This window comes from Sorex araneus, chromosome X (assembly GCF_027595985.1).
Source record: "Sorex araneus isolate mSorAra2 chromosome X, mSorAra2.pri, whole genome shotgun sequence".
Lineage (NCBI taxonomy): Eukaryota > Metazoa > Chordata > Mammalia > Eulipotyphla > Soricidae > Sorex > Sorex araneus.
The window spans coordinates 317,130,928-317,149,407 of NC_073313.1; the positions used below are offsets into that span (position 1 = coordinate 317,130,928).

Here is an 18,480-nt window from a genome sequence, read left to right on the forward strand (position 1 = left end):
CACAGGGTTTGAGCCCAGACACTGCAAATAAAGAAAAAGAAAGAAACCGGGTAGTTTGGCTATAGGGCCCTGGGCTCAATCATAAAGCTATAAATCTCTCACTAACAATTAATATGAAAGACTGACATATACAATTAAATATAAAACTTTTAAATCCAGGGGCCACGGCGATAGTACAGCGGGCAGCATATTTGCCTTGCTCACAGCTGACCCAGGTTCAATTCCTGGCATCACATATGGTCCACCGAGTACCACCAGGAGTGATTCCTGAGTGCAGGGCCAGGAGTAAGCCCTGAGCATGAGATGTGACCCAAAACCGCCCCCTCTCCCTCCAAAAAATTTAAATCCACACAAATCAACTCAAAACAGAGCTCTAAATAGTATGTGTGTGAGTGTGAGTGTGAATGTGACTGTGTGTGTGTATTACAACACAAAGACTATTGCCTAAAAATTCTGGATTAAAGGAAAGGGGAGGGGCCGGAGCGATAGCACAGCGGGTAGGGCGTTTGCCTTGCACGCGGCCGACCCGGGTTCGATCCCCGGCATCCCATATGGTCCCCCAAGCACCGCCAGGAGTAGTTCCTGAGTGCAAAGCCAGGAGTAACCCCTGAGCATCGCTGGGTGTGACCCAAAAAGCAAAAAAAAAAAAAAAAAAAAAAAAAAAAAAAAAAAAAAAAATAAAGGAAAGGGGAACGTCGGAGAGTTGTTGTTATGGGGGTAAGGGACCTGTCATGCATGTGGTGGGTTCAGCACCACATATGGTCCCCCAGCACAGCCAGGAGTCATTCCTGAGCACAGATTCACAAACAACCCCTGAGAATATAATAGAACACTTGGAGACATCTGAGTAAATTCAGGAGATTAAATAGTTACAATAATAAGTTTCTGACTTTCCTCACTTTTTATTTTCTTTTTTGGGTCACACCCGGTGATGCACAGGGGTTACTCCTGGCTCTGCACTCAGGAATCACCCCTGGCAGTGCTCAGGGGACCATATGGGATGCTGGGAATCGAACCCGGGTTGGCCGCATGCAAGGCAAATGCCCTACCCGCTGTGCTATTGCTCCAACCCCTCCTCACATTTGTTTCCCTTTTGGGTCATACCTGGCTGTGCTCAGGGGTTACTCCCAGCTCTGCACGCAAGAATTACTCCTGTCGGTGCCCAGGGGATTATGGGATGCTGGGTATCAAACCTGGGTCGACCATGTGCAAGGCTAAACCCACTGTACTATCACCCCAATCCCCGATTTTCCTCACTTTGCTGTGGCAATATAAGAGAACTCTTGTTTTTAAGGGGGGGGGGCGGAAACACCTTCAAGTATTTAGAGCTAAAGGAGCATTATAAAGGCTTTTACTATCAGAGTTCAGAAAAATATATACACCCATAATTATACATATAAACACACCAAGAGAAATTTTTAAAAAGGATGAAGCAAATGCAATTAACACTTGAAAAAAATTGGATTTAGAGTATTTTAGAATTTTAACTTTTACATTTATTATTTGCTGCTGGGGAGCAAACCCAGGCCTCACGCATAGAAACATGTGCTTTACATGTGGAGCCCCACCTCCAGCCCCTACACTTGAGTTCAATTTTACTTGTATTCATTGTTCTGCTTGTACCAACACCGTTTGTTGAAAAGATTTTTCTTTCCACATTGAGACATTCAGAAACTTCATGAAAATTTACATGCGAAAGTTATGGGCTTTCAATTCTATCCCATTGATCTATATGTCTATATGACAATACTACCCGAGTTCGATTCCTCCGCCCCTCTCGGAGAGCCCAGCAAGCTACCAAGAGTATCTCGCCCGAGTGGCAGAGCATGGCAAGCTACCCGTGGCGTATTTGATATGCCAAAAACAGTAACAATAAGTCTCAGAATGGAGACGTTACTGGTCCCTGTTCAAGCAAATTGATGAGCAACTGGATGACAGTGATACAGTGTTTATTACTACTGTTTTGCGTAAGTTTTGAAATCAGGAAGTGTAAGGCTTCCAACTTTGCTTCTTTTTCAGGATTTTTTTTTTTTTTTTTTTTTTGCTTTTTTGGGTCACACCTGGCGATGCACAGGGGTTACTCCTGGCTCTGCACTCAGGAATTACTCCTGACCGTGCTCAGGGGACCATATGGGATGCTGGGATTTGAACCCGGGTCGGCCGCGTGCAAGGCAAACGCCCTACCCGCTGTGCTATCTCTCCAGCCCCTTTCAGGATTATTTTTGATATTCTAGTTCTCTTGAATTTCCAAATTGATTTTAGGATGGACCTTTTAATTTATGCAAAAATATTGGCTGGACTTCTGATAGACAGATTTGTATCAGACCTCTATTTATAAATGTGGCAAGTACCCTTTGTGTTCTGCTTTTGTCTTGGGGTCACACACTGTGGTGCTCAGGGATTATTCCTGGTTCTGTGCCCAGGGATAACTCTTGGAAGGCTCGGGGGACCATATGGGGTGCCAGGGATTGAACCTGGGCCAGCTTCGTGCACAGCAAATGCCCTACTGCTGTGCTATCGCTCCGGCCCCTTATTATCCTTTTCTATATATTGCTAAGTTTGGCTTATCAGTATTTTGTTGATAATTTTTACATTTATATTCACAAAAATAAAGGTTTATCATTTTATTTTCCAGTGACATCTTTATCTGGTTTGGGTGTCATGGTAATACTTGTCTCAAAGAATGTGTTGGCTAGTGTGTCTTCCTCTTTCTTGTATTGAGAATTGGTATTGGGCCAGAATAAAGTGGGTAAAACATTTATCTTGAACACAGCTGACCTGGGATTGATCTCCTACACCACATATGGTCTCCTGAGGCCTGCCCGGAGTGAGCCCTGAGCACAGAGCCAGGAGTGAGCCGTGAGCACTGCTAGTAGGTGTGCCTCCTCCCAACTCCGTCCCCCCCAAAAAGAAAGAGAATTGGCATTTACTATGAATTAATGTTTGGTAGAATCTGCCAGTTAAGCCATCTACATCTGGCTTTTTCTTTGTGAGTCCTTCTTCATTACAGACTCAGTCTGTTAAAGGTCTACCCAAACGTTCTATTTCTTCAGCAAACATTTTAGTAACTACTAAGGGAGCTGCCAACACAGGCAGTGAAGCAAGCGCTCCACAGGCTCAGCTCGACTCCAGGACTGCACTGCTGGCGGGGAACTGGAGCTCAGCGCCGTTCAGCGTGCCATCGTTTCAGAGAGCCACACTGAACGCCAGATACTGTACCCCCTTAAGCCACTCCCATGCCTCAGTGGGGGCTGGAAACGTCCTAGTTTCCCCCCATGAGGAAATGTGGTAGGGGCTGAGCAGCAGGCCCAGGCACTGTCGGGTGACAGAGACACAGAACCCAGAGAAATGCTGTCCTCTCATCTGCGGGGCTGCAGGAATGGTTCCATACACCCTGCCTGCCCCTGCCCCTGCCCCACAGCTCCATACCACAGCTTCTACATCAACATCTATGAGCTTTTAAAAGCTACCATATTTATCTCCCTTTCCTGTGCTCAAATGAACGAATCAAATGACGAGACTGCAGTCTCTGGATCAGGCCTATTATCTGTGTGTCTTGACAACTTTTTTGGGTTTTGGTGGGGGGTTGAGCCATATTCAGAATGGCTCAGGGGCTACATCCAGCTCTGTGTTTGGAGGTCACTTCCAGAGATATGAATCAACCTGGGGTCAGCCACATGCAAGGCAAGCACCATAAACCCTGCACTTTCTGACAAGATTTTTTACCTTTTTGCACTTCAGTTTCTTACCCATAACACAAGCATAATACTACTATTAATCCTAGGATTGTTATGGTAACTAAATAAAAGATGTAAAAGTGCTTTAAAAAATATCTGATGATTGGGGGCTGGAGCAATAGTACAATGGGCAAGGTGTTTGCCTTACATGTGGCCAACCAGTGTTCGATCCCCAGCATCCCAATTGGTCACCCAAGTACCACCAGGAGTGATTCCTGAGTGCAGAGCCAGAAGTAACCCCTGAGCATCACCAGGTATGCCCTCCCTATCCCACAACCACAATAAAAGAAATATCTAGTGGTTCTGAGGTTTTGCATGTAGGAGGCCCAGTTTCAATTCCGGACAGCACATGGTCCACTGAGCACCGCAGAGTGACCCCTCTTTACACAGAGCCAGCAGTAGCACCTGATACCACTTGGTGTGGCCAGCCCCCTGCCCCCCAAAAAAATAACCAGTATCTGGTTCACATACACTATTGAAACACAGTTGAGTGTCAGAGTGATAGTACAGTAGGTAATGTGCTTGCCCTGCACACAGTCGACTCGGGTTTGATTTACTTCCCTGAGCACCATCAGAAGTGATCCCTGACACAGAGACACCACTGTACTATCATCCCTTTGGCCCCTGAACTTAGCTTTTAAGTTTCTTTACTCATTGTTAATCAAACAATACTGACTATAAGATTTCATGAGGAGTGATAATATTTGTGAATTACTTGATACATGATAGTCACCTAGTAAACAGAAACAGCTTTTAAAAAAAAATTTAGCTTTAAAAGCCAATATTTTGGGGGGGATTAGACTACACCCAGCAATGTTCAGGGGTTACTCTTGCACCTAGGAATCACTCCTGGTGATGCTCAAAGGATCATATCGGATGCCGGGGATCAAACTACCACATGCAACCTTACACACTATACTATCTCTCTGGTCCCTTAATAGTCAACTGTATAAGGAAATAAGAACTGATGTTAGTTTAGTCTAGGATGGAAGTTCCCACATTTATTTGGCCTACCCCAAATAAAGAAAGGGAATGGACAATGTGCAGTGAAAACAAACCCTCTGTCCTTGATACAGGACTGAGGTTCCCAAGCAGCAGGGTGAGAAGGCCAGTGGGATAAGCAAGGGCAGATGAGAAGTGACACAGGATTGGGCCAGAGCAATCATACCATGGATAAGGCACGTGTCCTGCACGTAGCCAACCCCAGTTCAATCCCCAGCACCACATATGATATCCTGAGCCCCGCCAAGAGTGATCCCTGAGCTCAGACCCAGGGTAAGCCTTAGTACTGCCAGATGTAGCTCCCCCAAACTAAAAGAAAACAAGTAAGTGACACGTTGATAGTGTTGGAGGGTCTTTGGCACTTTATTTTTTTTTATTATTATTTTTTTCTTTTTGGGTCACACCTAGAGATGCTCAGGGGTTACTCCTGGCTTTGCACTCAGGAATTGCTCCTGGCAGTGCTTGGGGGACCATATGGGATGCCGGAGATCGAACCCGGGTCGGCCACATGCAAGGCAAATGCCCTACCCGCTGTGCTATCACTCCGGCCCCTCTTTGGCACTTTAATAGTGATGAAGGTAAGTTAATTGTACACCAAAAACATTGGGCCGCAGAGAGAGTACAAAGGCTACCTAGCCTGAGGCTACTGTCCAACACTGGCTCAAACCTGAAACCACAAATACTTCGAAAGGGCCACCAGGAGCAGCCTCTGCATACAGAACCAGCTGTGGCCCGAAACACAAAACAAAAAAGCATTAACACTATTGCAACATGTTCATTCAACTGAGAGAGAGAGAGAAAGGCAGAGAGAGAGAGAGAGAGAGAGAGAGAGAGAGAGAGAGAGAGAGAGAGAGCACGCGAGCGCACACTTACTCCAGCAGAAAACCAACCACAGGGACTAGAGAGAAAGTACAAAGATCAAGACACTTGCAGTACATCTTGTCAACCCCGGTTCAAATTTCTACATACAGTTTTCTGCGTAGAGCAAAGAGTTAGTCACTCCAGAGCACAGAGCCAGGAACAGCCTCTAAGAACCATCAGTTATAGCCCAAATTTCCCAAAACAAAGAGAAGACCAACCACAGTAAGATAATAATAATAATAATAATAATAATAATAATAATAATAATAATAATAATAATAGGGGCTGGAGTGATAGCACAGTGGGTAGGACATTTGCCTTGCACGTGGCCGACCCGGGTTCGATTCCCAGCATCCCATATGGTCCCCTGAGCACTGCCAGGAGTAATTCCTGAGTGCAGCGCCAGGAGTAACCCCTGCGCATCGCCAGGTATGACCCAAAAAAGCGAAATAATAATAATAATAATAATAATAATAATAGGGGCTGGAGCAATAGCACAGCGGGTAGGGCGTTTGCCTTGCATGCGGCCGACCCGGGTTCGATTCCCAGCATCCCATATGGTCCCCTGAGCACCGCCAGGAGTAATTCCTGAGTGCATGAACCAGGAGTAACCCCTGTGCATCGCCGGGTGTGACCCAAACCCCCTCCCCCCCAAAATAAATAAATAAAATAAAAAAGAAAACTAATAATAATAATAATAATAATAATAGGGCTGGAGCGATAGCACAGCGGTTGGGCTTTTGCCTTTCACGAGGCCGACCGGAGTTTGATTCCTCCGCCACTCTCGGAGAGCCTGGCAAGCTACCTATGTGTATTGGATATGCCAAAAACAGTAACAATAAGTCTCTCAATGAGAGACGTTACTGGTGCCCACTCGAACAAATCGATGAGCAACGGGATGACAGTGAATAATAATAATAAAAAATTAATTAAGTAAGTAAACCAAACACTAGCCGAGGGGCAGTAGAGATAGTTCAAAGGGCTGGAGCACATGTTTTGCATGTGGAGAACCAGGTTTGATCCCTGGCACCACCGGGATTGACCCCTGAGTATCACCAAGTATAGCCAACCCCCACCAAAAAAAAAGAAAAAAGAAAACAAATAATAATATAAATAAAATTCTAGTCACTTCCAGAAGCCCATGTGAAATACGATCAGATGCATTTCTAACTATCATTGTATCTTCAGTTTGACTGCAAATGTAGTTAAGACCAGGAGACACTTCACAGGCAGGAACACAGGCTCTGCATGCAGCCAGTGTTCAATCCCTGGTACTGAATGATGGTTGTCCCCCACCACCCCCACCCATCTAGCCATCACGACATTCCTCTCACAAACATCCCTTACCGCACTCATTCCCCTTGGCTATCTCCAGTACAGACTGCTTTTACTTTTTTATTCTGTTTTACTAGGGGAGAAGGGAACACACCCAGCAGTACTCGGAAGTCATCAGTTCAGGCTCCTTAACAGAATGCAACCCCCAGAACGCAATCCTACTCCATGCACGTGAGGACAGGCACAGGCACTCTCCTGGCGCTGGTGCTGGTCTAACAGACAAACCACCAACCTCCCCCAAGGACACAGCACAATGATTGGCAGGGGGGGAAGGGGGGGCCGGATACAAGTGAGTGCCATCCCCACAACTAATCCTGTCTTCCTTATGACAATTACTTACTTAGCTTTAGCTCTAGAAAACCCAGTGATCGCTCATCATAAGCACTGTCCCACTATCTGACAGCAGGACCACTGATCAGGCAGAGACGGGTACAAACATGTTGCCAACATAAGGCAGCAATAAAGAACCCTTGGAGTTAACTACTAAAAGCCAGATGCTCAGTCAATATCAGATTCCTAGTTCCAGTGAAATGCTACATTCTCATCAATTTCCTTTGATGGCCTTTCCTATAGGATGAGAGAATTGCTGTTGGGTCTGAGAAAAGGAAGAAGAAAAGAATGCCAGAAAGGGTCAGTCAGCTGCAGGAGAGAACACGGCAGTGTTAGATGGAGTCGGGGGAGCTGAATATCCAGCCAGCCAAACAAGCTCAATTCCAAATCTACCTAATATGCATGAAAGAGAACACTGTTAATACTAAAGAAAAAGGCCCCACTCATGACAGCCATTCCCAAAGGATTCTGTACCATAAGCAGCTCTCTGTAGGAAGAAACCTTCACAAGAAATAAATATTTGAAGTTCGACGACGAAGACAATGGAATCTTTCTATTCCTTCTGTCCCTCTGAAAGAACATTCCTCAGACAAAGGCTGTAATGTCAGTGGAGCTAACCTAAGCTCGGACACTTGCCATTACCTCTTGCTGCTTCTCCTCATTGGGATAGGTGTCTACAAATACTCCCAGCCCCACAAATTTGTCCATGTTTCCAAACACAGGCCCTAGAGAGAGAGAACAGATGAACAATGAGACAAAGCCAAGAGTTGATAAGGGAATAATATAACAATATGATGGTAGAGAAGGTGAACCTTAAATTGACTCCCATGCCCCTCTTAAGATGAGAGAACACTGATAAAAGCACCCAAAAGCTATCTGCCACTGTCTGAGGGAAAGAGAGAAGGCCCCAGCAACCTTGTTTGGCACTGCACCTGCTCCTGATCCAAAGTGGTTGCTAAGGCGCCCCTAAAGATTTCTGCTTCACAAACACTTGGTGACAACTAAGTCCCCAAGAGAGAACTGAATTCCCAAGTTCCACTTCTTGTTGCAAAAGAGATCAGGTCATATCAGGCTGAATCTGCCATCGAGTTGGAGCAATGGCTCCACACAAGATAAAATAGCTCCTTCTCCTCATAACTCAGCACTGCAGAGATCTGTTTCCAGTGCATTCCCAGAAGAAACTTTCGCCCCCACTTGGTGTCTGAGAGTCAGTGTTTTCACCCAGTCAACGGGCCAGGTGGTTTCACAGGAAAAAAAAAACAAAACAGACAGAATTAATCAGTAAGAAATCACTCCAGGATGAGTCAAGTTCAGCTGCTTACTAGGACTTGGTCCTTTGTAGAGACTAGCCGAGCCCGTCTTCAGACACAGACATCCAGGGAGAGAGCGAAGCCCTGGCACTGTGGGGACAAATCCTTCTCAAGAGGATGGATGCAGCAGGACAGGTGTCACCCCACACAAGAGCCACCCAGGGCTCACATGTACCTGGTTGCATTCGATCCTTTGTGTACCAGATTGCCAAGCCATCCCCATGGAGATTCTTCTTCCCTTGTCCATGGATTTTGAAGTGCACCTGCAGCTCCCAGTCTCTCAGGAAACATGGCTAAAGTGGAAAAGACAGTGGAACCAGTGAGAAACATGAAATACAAAGCCCTGATGTCCTTGTCAGTCATCTACAGGGTTATAAGACCATAAGGGAGGGTAACATGAGGCTAAGGATTAAAAATAAAATATAAGATTTATGACACACATATTTCATAAAATTAAACAAAGTCATTCAACTATATATGAGATTTAATATTAAAAGCAATTAACTTGGGGCTGGAGCAATAGGACAATGGGTAGGGAGTTTGCCTTGCATGCGGCTGACTCAGATTCAATCTCAGGCATCCCATATGGTCCCCCAAGCACTGCCAGGAGTAATTTTTGAGTGCAGAGCCAAGAGTAACCCCAGAGCATCACTGGGTGTGTCCCCACTGCACCCAAATAAAAAATTGACTAACTCTCCCAATTCTCTCCGGCCTATCCCCATAGAAACAGGGCAGTTTTGCCAAGTTGGAAAAGATGAGAAAATGCCAAATCAGATTACTGTGATTCTACTTTTCTTTTTTTTTTTTTTTTTGGTTTTTGGGTCACACCCGGAGATGCACAGGGGTTACTCCTGGCTCTTCACTCAGGAATTACCCCTGGCGGCGCTCGGGAGACCATATGGGATGCTGGGATTAGAACCCGGGTCAGCCGCGTGCAAGGCAAACGCCCTACCCGCTGTGCTATCACTCCAGCCCCTACTGTGATTCTACTTTGATGAGCAAAGTAGCTCAACCTGTAGAGTATACAAGGCCAATTTAACACAAATTTGCAACTTAAGATCACCCCCTCAGAGGGACCAGAGAGATAGAACAGCAGGGTAGGGCTCTTGTCTTGCATGCAGCTAACCTCAGTTCGATTCCCAGTATCCCATATGGTCCCCTGAGTATCACTAGGACTAATTCCTGAGCACTGAGCCAGGAGTAACCCCTGAGCATCACCAGGTGCGGCCCAAAAACAAACAAAAAATGAGATCACCTCTTTGGGAGAGACACTCTGAAAAGCTTTGACTTAAAGAAAGGTCGAAGCTTCATTAATTACCAAAGAATAAGAAAAGCTAAGTCGTTATGCAAAGGTTTCCGGGAATAATTAGCAGGTGCTATAAGCATCTCTAATTAGCTAAACTTGGTCCTATGCCAAGCTAAGGGGCAAGCCAAATTTCCCACAAGGAAGAGTACGTTAGTCCCCATCTCATGCCCCTGGCTATGCAGCACAAAAGCACCAGCAAGATCATCATCCCCACTGGAGCACCACTTCTGGTGGGGAAATACAAAGGAAATAGGTGCTATCAGACTCCTGGTTTCCCTTTGAAAAAAGAAAAAGTGTACAGAACCTTGGGAAAATGGAGAAAAGGTGAGTGGAGAGTAAGTACACGAAATAGTTGAACAATTTCAAGAAGAAACCCAAATGTGTATTTGGAGCCGGAGAGAGAGTATAGTGGTTAAGGTGCTTGTCTTCTTTTTCTTTCTTTTGCTTTTCGGGCGACACCTGGCAATGCACAGAGGTTACTCCTGGCTTTGCACTCAGGAATTACTCCTGGTGGTGCTCAGTGGACCATATGGGATGCTGGGGAACAAACTTGGGTCAGCAGCGTGCAAGGCAAATGCCCTACCCGCTGTGCTATCGCTCCAGCCCCAAAGTGCTTGTCTTCCTGAGGTTCAGCTTGGTTTGAATCTTGGTTCCTAGAGCACAACCAGGAGTGAACCATAAGCACAGATGAGCTGTGTCCCAAACTGACCTGGATTTGATCATTAGCCCCAAAACAAAACCAAAAATGGTTATCTGGTTGAGAGAGACTCTGGGTTAAAGCTCACCATGGAAAAAAAGCAGATAGACTGGGGGCGCAGCCAAAGACCCATCAGTCAGATTAGGGCTCCTGAGTAAAATAATGCCAGATTGTTTTCAGTGTTTAGTTTCTGGAAAATCTGCAATAAGGATTGGGAAGGCACTTGCCTTGCATGTGGCTGACCCCAGTTCAATCCCTAGCACTCCATCTGGTTCCCCCATCCCTGAGCACAGAGCCAGGAAGAAACTGAACATTTCTGTGTGTAGCCCAAGAAACAAAAACAAAGTGTATCAGAAATAAATGTTTAAAATGCAAGGGGTATAGATACCTCTAAATTCAGCAAAGAGCCTGAAATCTCCAATTGCTTACTCTATGTTGAGGAGCCCTGTTCCTATGGGTCAAGTAAGGTTCTCATTTTTATGGTTCCATTTCCATACCAGGTCAAGAGTGAAATTCAGTGGGAGGAAGCTGCCCCACAGCCAGGGGGGTAGGTAATAAGGCACCATAAAGAGGGCAGGACCAGAAAAATTCACACAGAGCCAGCAAGAGACTGTGTTTAACTGAGTCTTGATTTGCTACCTGTTGGATTAATTTAAGGAGTTTTACAACCCCCCAACTCCCTGGCAATTAACTCAGAATTTTAGGGGAAGGGATCCAGGCATCAGCTTTAATGCACAGCCAACTGAGGCCAACCTCTATACAAGCATATACAGTCAAATACCTCAGAAACAATACCAAAGCTCCCTCTCCGAATGAGATAAAACAAAAATACAACTACCAGAATCTGGAGAAGGGCATTACTAAGCAGGGGATACAGTTCTGAGTTAGTGTGTGTGTCTTGCATGAATGTGAGCTCAAGCTCAAACTTTGCATGCAAGAGCCCAGGATAGATTCCTGACAACACAAAGTTCCCTAAGCAACCCTGAGAGTGATCCAAATATTTTTCTTAAAAAGTAGGAAACCAGAGAGATAGTATAGGGGTTAAAACACTTATCTTGCTCATACCTGACCCCGATTCTACTCCCCAATCTATAGGACTGATCACTACCAGGATTGATCCCTGAACATAGAGCCAGGAATAAACCCAGAGCACTACAGAGAGTGGCACAAAAAGAAGAGAAAGAAAAAGGAGGGAAAGGGCACTATGAGATATTAGATTGAGCTACCATTGAATGAGTTACCAAGTAACAGCTAGCAAAACAGCAGTGATGTATCAAGACGTGAACAAACTTTAGAAACCCAAGAGGGCACTATCATGAACCTTCTAACAGATAAAACAACACACTTCTGTAACATTTTAACTTTCAAAAGGTTTTTTTTTTTTTTTTCAGTCTGTCATCTTATTTTATTCCTCACTATAACCCTGCAAATAGAACAGATATTACGAAGCTCAGTTGACAGACAGGAAAAGTGAAAACTGAAAGAAGCTGCCCAAGGCTCACAGGGGAGCTGTGATACAGTTAGATCTAGAAGTGGCAAGTCTTTCAACTGTCACTTCTACCAGAACACCCTGCCCTGCATTCTGCCCAAGAACAAACTTAGCAGCGCAATCTGGGTTAAGGAACGAGTCTGTCATAGAGATTGCACTCATCTGTGGAATATAAAACAACAGAGTAGGAGACTAATACCCAAGAATAGTAGTATATAATACCAGGAGGTTGGCTCCATAGCTTGTAAGCTGGCCTCACACGCTGGGAGAAAGTCATCCCAGATAGAGAGGGGAACATCAAGTAATATGTGATTGGAGATCCTGCTCGGGAAGGGAGATGTGTGCTGAAAGTAGACTAGAGACTGAACAGGATGACCACTCAATACCCCTATTTGGAACCACAACACCCAAAAGGAAAGAGAGGTATCAAATTGAAATGCCCCGAGACAGAGGCGGGGTGGGGTGGGAGGGATACTGGGTTCATTGGTGGTGGAGAATGGACACTGGTGGAGGAATGGGCTTTCAAACATTGCATGAGGGAAAAACAAGCATGAAAATGTGTGAATCTATAACTGTACCCTCACTGTGACTCACTAATTAAAAAATAAATAAGTTTAAATTAAAAAAAAAAAAAGGAACCAGTCTGTGCCAACGGCTCTTAGAGAACTTTCTCACTGAACAGGGAAAAGAAATGTCTATTTCCTGAGGCTTACTATAACTAATGATAAAAACAGAGCAAAAGTCCTTCATTCATGAGCACTGCAAAGAGTATTAAAGGATATCAAAAGTACCCTTCCCAAAAGCAAAGGGGTTATAAAAGATCTAAAAAGAGTCCTGAAGCGAAAAGGAAAACATCATCTCACATTTGTACAAAATCACAGTACAGGGGCTGAAGAGATAGTACAGCAAGGAGGGTGCTTGTCTTGCATGCCAGTTACCCGGGTTTGATTCCCAGCATCCTGAGCGCCACCAGGAGTAATTCCTGAGTGCAGAGCCAGGAGTAACCCCTAAGCATCACTGGGTGTGGCCCCAAAACAAAATAAAATAATGAAGTGATTTTCATATGAAAATAAAAATTTAGACACCTCAAAGTAAAACACTGAGGAAACACGATGAAGTCTGAAATAAATTTTAAAGAAAAATCTTCTGTTTTATGAAGTAATTAAATGTGAATTATTAACCTCTCAAGAAGCAGTCCTATCAGGTCACTTAGATATTTCCAAAAGCAGAATTATTTGCTTAATTAGGGCAATGGAAAGCATTGGCCTGGATATCTAATTTCATTATAAAGATCATCATGATTCCCACAGTGGAAATCCTCGACACCCATAGAAGACAGAATACTGGAGGAAAAGTAGTTAAATGAAGTTAATATGCTACCATAGAATTTTCAAGAACTCTCTGGAGATACCTCAAGAAGGGAGAGAAAAAGATTCTTACCACCCGGTTCCACAGGGCACCCTGTTTACTTTGCATATCAGGGGTAAGACGGACATACTGGGTCATCACCATGGCATTGCCCATCAGATTCCACAGTGACGAGCCGCCTGTGCCCACACCTACAGGAAGGAAGTACATCAGTTCATATGCTTCAATATCTACAGTCACAAAGCTACACAGACTCTGGAGGCTGGCTCATCACTGTTTACTTTTTCCTGTCAATTTCCACCCTGGTAACTCATAAATCTGAAATCCTCAGCACCCTTTCAGGAAAGCCTTCTAGACATCAGACCTGTTACTGTATCCACACACAATAAACCTACCTCAATGCAATCCTAGAGCTGAAGAGATAGTATAGGGATTAAGGCACTTGCCTACCCCCAGCCAACGCCCAGATTAGATACCTGAGTTAGAGCCTCTGAACCAAATAGGTCTTTGAGGACCACCAGGAGTGACCTTTGAGCACAAAGCCAGAAGTAAACCCCAAGCACAACTGGGTGTGACCCCCAGATCTCAAAAGAAAGAAAAAGGGGGACAAAAAAAGAAATCCCCTAAAAACCCTGACCTGATATCAGGCCTATGGGGGCTTTGAATCTCAGTCTTTTAAAAATCCTTCTGGCTAGTCCAAAAGTAGTAAGTGGTCACAAGGTCAACCTAAAATCAACCTGAAGCAAAACTATAAACTAAAAATCCTGCTGGGGGCCAGAGCGATAGTACAGCGGGCAGGGCATTTGTCTTGCCTGCAGCCCACCCTAGTTTGATCCCCGGCATCCCATATGGTCCCCCCAGCACTGCCAGGAGTGATTCCTGAGTGTAGAACCAGGAGTAATCCCAGAGCATCGCTGGGTGTGACCAAAAAATAAATAAATCTTCTGGGAGGCTGGAGAGATAGTACAGTGGCTAAGGCATTTTGCCTTGCATGAAGCCAGTCCACCCCAGTTGGATCCCAAGCACCCCAATGGATCCTTTTCCCCACCAGGAGTGATCCCTGATCCCAGAGCCAGGAGTTAGCTATGAGCACAGCCAGGTGTGGTCAAAACAACTAAATAATCTTTCTAGGGCCAGAGAAATGGCACTGAGTGGTTAAGGCACTTGCCTTGCATCCTATCACAAATGGTCCCCTGAGCCCTACCAGGAGCGATCCCTAAGCACAAAGCTAGGGATAAGTCCTGGGCACCGGACTTAGGAATAAGTCTGTGGCCCCCAAAACCAAATAAATTAAATTTTCCGCGTGACGCTACTTTCAGCACCTCAGATTATAAACTTCTCGAGTGAGAACTTTGTGGGTGAGTTACTCATAGTACTATCACTGAAGAGGCCCCAATGCAACTGCTAAACGATCACCAAAATCGCAGGAACTACCCTCTTTTCTTGAGCGATTTTCGTTTGCTGCCCCGCCCCACTCGGTGGGAAACAGGCACAGTTAAGCCGCCTGCACTGCCTTGGTACTCTTGTAGGGGCCTCATACACGTACCGGGCGGGCAGATTGCCCTTAGGAGCCCAGTACCCTAAATAGCAAAGCTGATCCGCCTCCACTGAAGAACAGGTGCTCTTAAATTCTGCAACAGGATTTTCTTTTCTCAGTCCTGCCTAGTTGGACCCCCGGGGCCCCTCCTCCTCCTGCCGCTTTATCTCTAGCGCACCCAGAGCTCCATCCCAACGGCGGCTCGCTGCTGGCGGACCCCAATCGCACCCCACCCGTCGCAGCTGTCTCCCCTTCCCACTCGACCGCCGCGCGCCTCCGAGCGCCCCGTCGCCCAGGCCCGGCGCAAGCGGCATCCGAGAACCTGCTGCAAACTTGCGCGCCTACGGGAACGCCGGGGAGCGGACTCCCACCGGCGGCTCCCGCGAGGCCCCCGCCCCCGCCGCCGCCGGCGGTGCCCGCAGGGCCAGGGGCCCTCCGCTGCCCCCCACCACGACCGCGGGGACCGAGTCCCGAAGGCGTCCCCGTGCACCACTTCGCTCGGGGCACCTCACCCTGATAGGGCTTCGACAGCGAGTGCTCCCGCTTCAGGTATTCGAACGTTTGGCCCGCCCCGACTTGCCACGGCCCCTGCCCAGACCCCAACAACAGGAGAAGGAGCAGCATCTTGAACCCATCCCGAGTCGACCAACGCGGCCGCCACCGCCGCCACCACCCAGAGGGTCCCAGGGCCGCCGCCATCTTTCCCACCACCGTTCCTTTGGCGAAAGCCCGCCCCGTTTCGCAAACCATTGGCCCATGGAACCATCTGCCCCGCTTCTCATTGGTTCTCGTGGAGCCCCCCAGCCCTGCAGGTGAGCACCTCACCAATTGGCTGGCTTGGGTATCAGTTGCCTTGCCAACCCAGGGAAGGGGCGTGGCCCAAAGCTTGGACTCCCTTCTTTGCGTGTGTACTGAGTTCCACTAGGCCTGCTGGGATACGTAGTGATTTCCAACTTGTCTTCGCGTTCTAGAGTAAATTTAAAGCGATAAGGTGGACCGTGATTGGGGCTCAGTGGTAGGGCATGGATTTCACTGCAACTGATAATAGTAATAACAATTTTAAATTTTAATATGGAGGCATACCCTGTTTCTTCCAGTCCCATGCAAGTACTCTATCTTCCCTGCCAATAGTATCTCTTGACCTAGTATCCTATCATTCTGACCCTAAAATAGTGTTTATTGGACACATCTCTGTCTGTTGTCTGTCTCTCTCGTGTTCTCTCTCTCTCTCTCTCACACACACATCTTATAAATTAATTTCAATAAAAATTATTTTGGATTCGTGCTTTTATTAAACAGCTTGACTTGGTGATATTTATAGTCTGCTCCAAAAACAAAAATCCTACACAAACTCAAAAGAATTGAAAACACACAAGATATTTCATCATAACAAGATTAGAAAATAAATAGATAAAAATATTTCTGAGGGGCCAGAGAGGAAGTACAGAAATAGTACAGTGAGTAGCACGCTTTCTTGCATGCATGTGGCCAGCCCAGAATTCCATCATGACCATCCCATATGGTCTCCTGAGCCCACCAGGAATGAGTGATCCCTGGGCATAGATAAAGACAGGCATAAGTCCTGAGCATAGCCAGATGTAGCTCATAAACACCCCTCCCCCCATAAACAAAAACAAAACAAAAATTCTGGGAAAAAAAACCTTCTTTAAGAAAGATTTTTGAGAAATCCCCCAGATTCTTAGGTTCTTGTAAATTAAACAACTCACTTTATTCCTCGTTTGACTTTTGAGCCAAACCCAGTATGCTAGGATTTACTCCTGGCTGTATTCAGGACTCATTCCTGGCAGTGCTCGGGCAAACCATATGTAGTGCTGGAGACCAGGGATCCAACCCAGGTTGGCTGTATGCAAAGCAAACATGTACACAGTGCAATCCTTAGAATCCCATATGATTCCCTGAGCACAGAGCTAGGAGGAAGCACTTAGCACCACTGGGTATGCATTCCACCCCATCAGAAAAGGTTTTGTCTTGTTTTGTTTTCTAATAGATTGTTGGACAATAATAATAATAATAAAAGTTTTATTGTACACCTCTTTTATATGGAGGGTCACATAAAGCACTCAAGTAGAGTGCTTAGGTGCTTAGGGTACTGGCTGTGCATGAAGCTGACCCAGGTTCCAGAGCCAGGAGTAAACCCCAGTACTTCCTGGTGTGGCCTTAATACACACTTGAAAGAACGAAACATTTCTCAGGTACAAAGGGGTCTCAGAGACCAAAGAGATATTACACTGGTAAAGCACTTGCTTTGCATGTGACCTACTCTAGTTCAATCCCGAACATCCCATATGGTCCCCGGAGCACCACCAGCAGTGATTCCTGAGTGCAGAGCCAGAAGTAACATCTGAACATTGCCCAATGTGGTCCTCCCAAACCAAAAACAAACCAAAAAAAAACACAAAGGGGTCTCAGGAAAAGCTTAAGGAGCTCTGCCCTACAGAAACAGAAATATGAACCTGTTTTATGGGGATCAACTTCTTTGTGTTTTTTTTTTTCCGCTCTTACACCTGATGGTGTCTGAGGGCTTGTGAGTCACTCCTGCAGGTGCAGAGGGTTGAACTGAGCCTCCTCCGTGAAAAGTGTGTGCTCCAGCAGTTCAGCTCTCTCTCTCTTTTTCTCTCATCTCTCTCTCCTCTCTCTCCTCTCTCTTCTCTCTCTCTCTTCCTCTCTTTTTTTTTTCTTTTTGGGTCACACCCAGCGATGCTCAGGGGTTACTCCTGGCTTTGCACTCAGGAATTACTCCTGGCGGTGCTTGGGGGACCATATGGGATGCCGGGGATCGAACCCGGGTCGGCCTCGTGCAAGGCAAACGCCCTACCCACTGTGCTATCGTTCCAGCCCCCACTCTCTCTTCCTCTCTTTCACTTCTCTCCCCTCTCTCTCCTCTCTCACTTCTCTCTCCTCTCTCTCCTCTTTCTTCTGTCTCTTCTCTCTCTTCTCTCTCTCCTCTCTCTCTATCGCTCTCTATTTCTCTCTGTCTCTCTCTCTCTCCCTCTTCATCCCCACCCCCAGGGACCAACTTTTTCAAATTAAAGCAGTTGTAGCCATTAATGTACACACAATACACACAGCAGATGTTTGGTGACAAGACACTGGGAATTGCAATGAACCTATCTATGTCATTTCCTGGCTTCTAAAACATTCCCAGTTCCCAGTGACCATACTAGAATCCAAACTCCTCAGTATAGCCTTCAAGGCCCTTTACAATCTAACTCAAATCAGGCTGTGCGTGTCTGCTACAATGTGTGTCATCCTGAATTATGCAAATCAATTAGCAGATTATGTGTTGTCTTCCCAGCAGGGCTGGGGACAGACCACAGGAAGCAGGTCTTATTCATTTCCTGTCCCAGATCCCACCCATTTCCCCACCCCCAAGCCCATCACAAAACACCTCATAGAAGGTCTAATTATTTTGAATAAAGTTATTTCCCGTTGTATTTCTCTGTCAACTGGAAATTTTCATTGTATAAAAGAAACATTTTTTAAAAAA

General features: G+C 45.9%; 1 protein-coding gene across 4 annotated transcripts in view; it reads right to left on the bottom strand.

Annotated features, from left to right (window-relative positions):
• Window positions 1-15,681, bottom strand: part of LMAN2L (lectin, mannose binding 2 like) — a 31,609-nt gene extending 15,928 nt beyond the window's left edge. For 3 of the 4 annotated variants that reach the window (XM_055122093.1, XM_004609226.2, XM_004609225.2), the window contains exons 1-4: window positions 15,485-15,681; window positions 13,508-13,626; window positions 8,751-8,868; window positions 7,908-7,990 (exon numbers count right to left, since the gene is read on the bottom strand). In XM_055122093.1, coding sequence (XP_054978068.1) covers window positions 7,908-7,990; window positions 8,751-8,868; window positions 13,508-13,626; window positions 15,485-15,671 — 507 coding nt within the window. In that variant the 5' untranslated portion in view covers window positions 15,672-15,681. Of the gene's footprint in view, window positions 1-7,907; window positions 7,991-8,750; window positions 8,869-13,507; window positions 13,627-15,484 lie in introns of those variants that run through there. The other variant, XM_055122094.1, reaches the window with a different exon arrangement.
• Window positions 15,682-18,480: the final 2,799 nt, after the last annotated feature.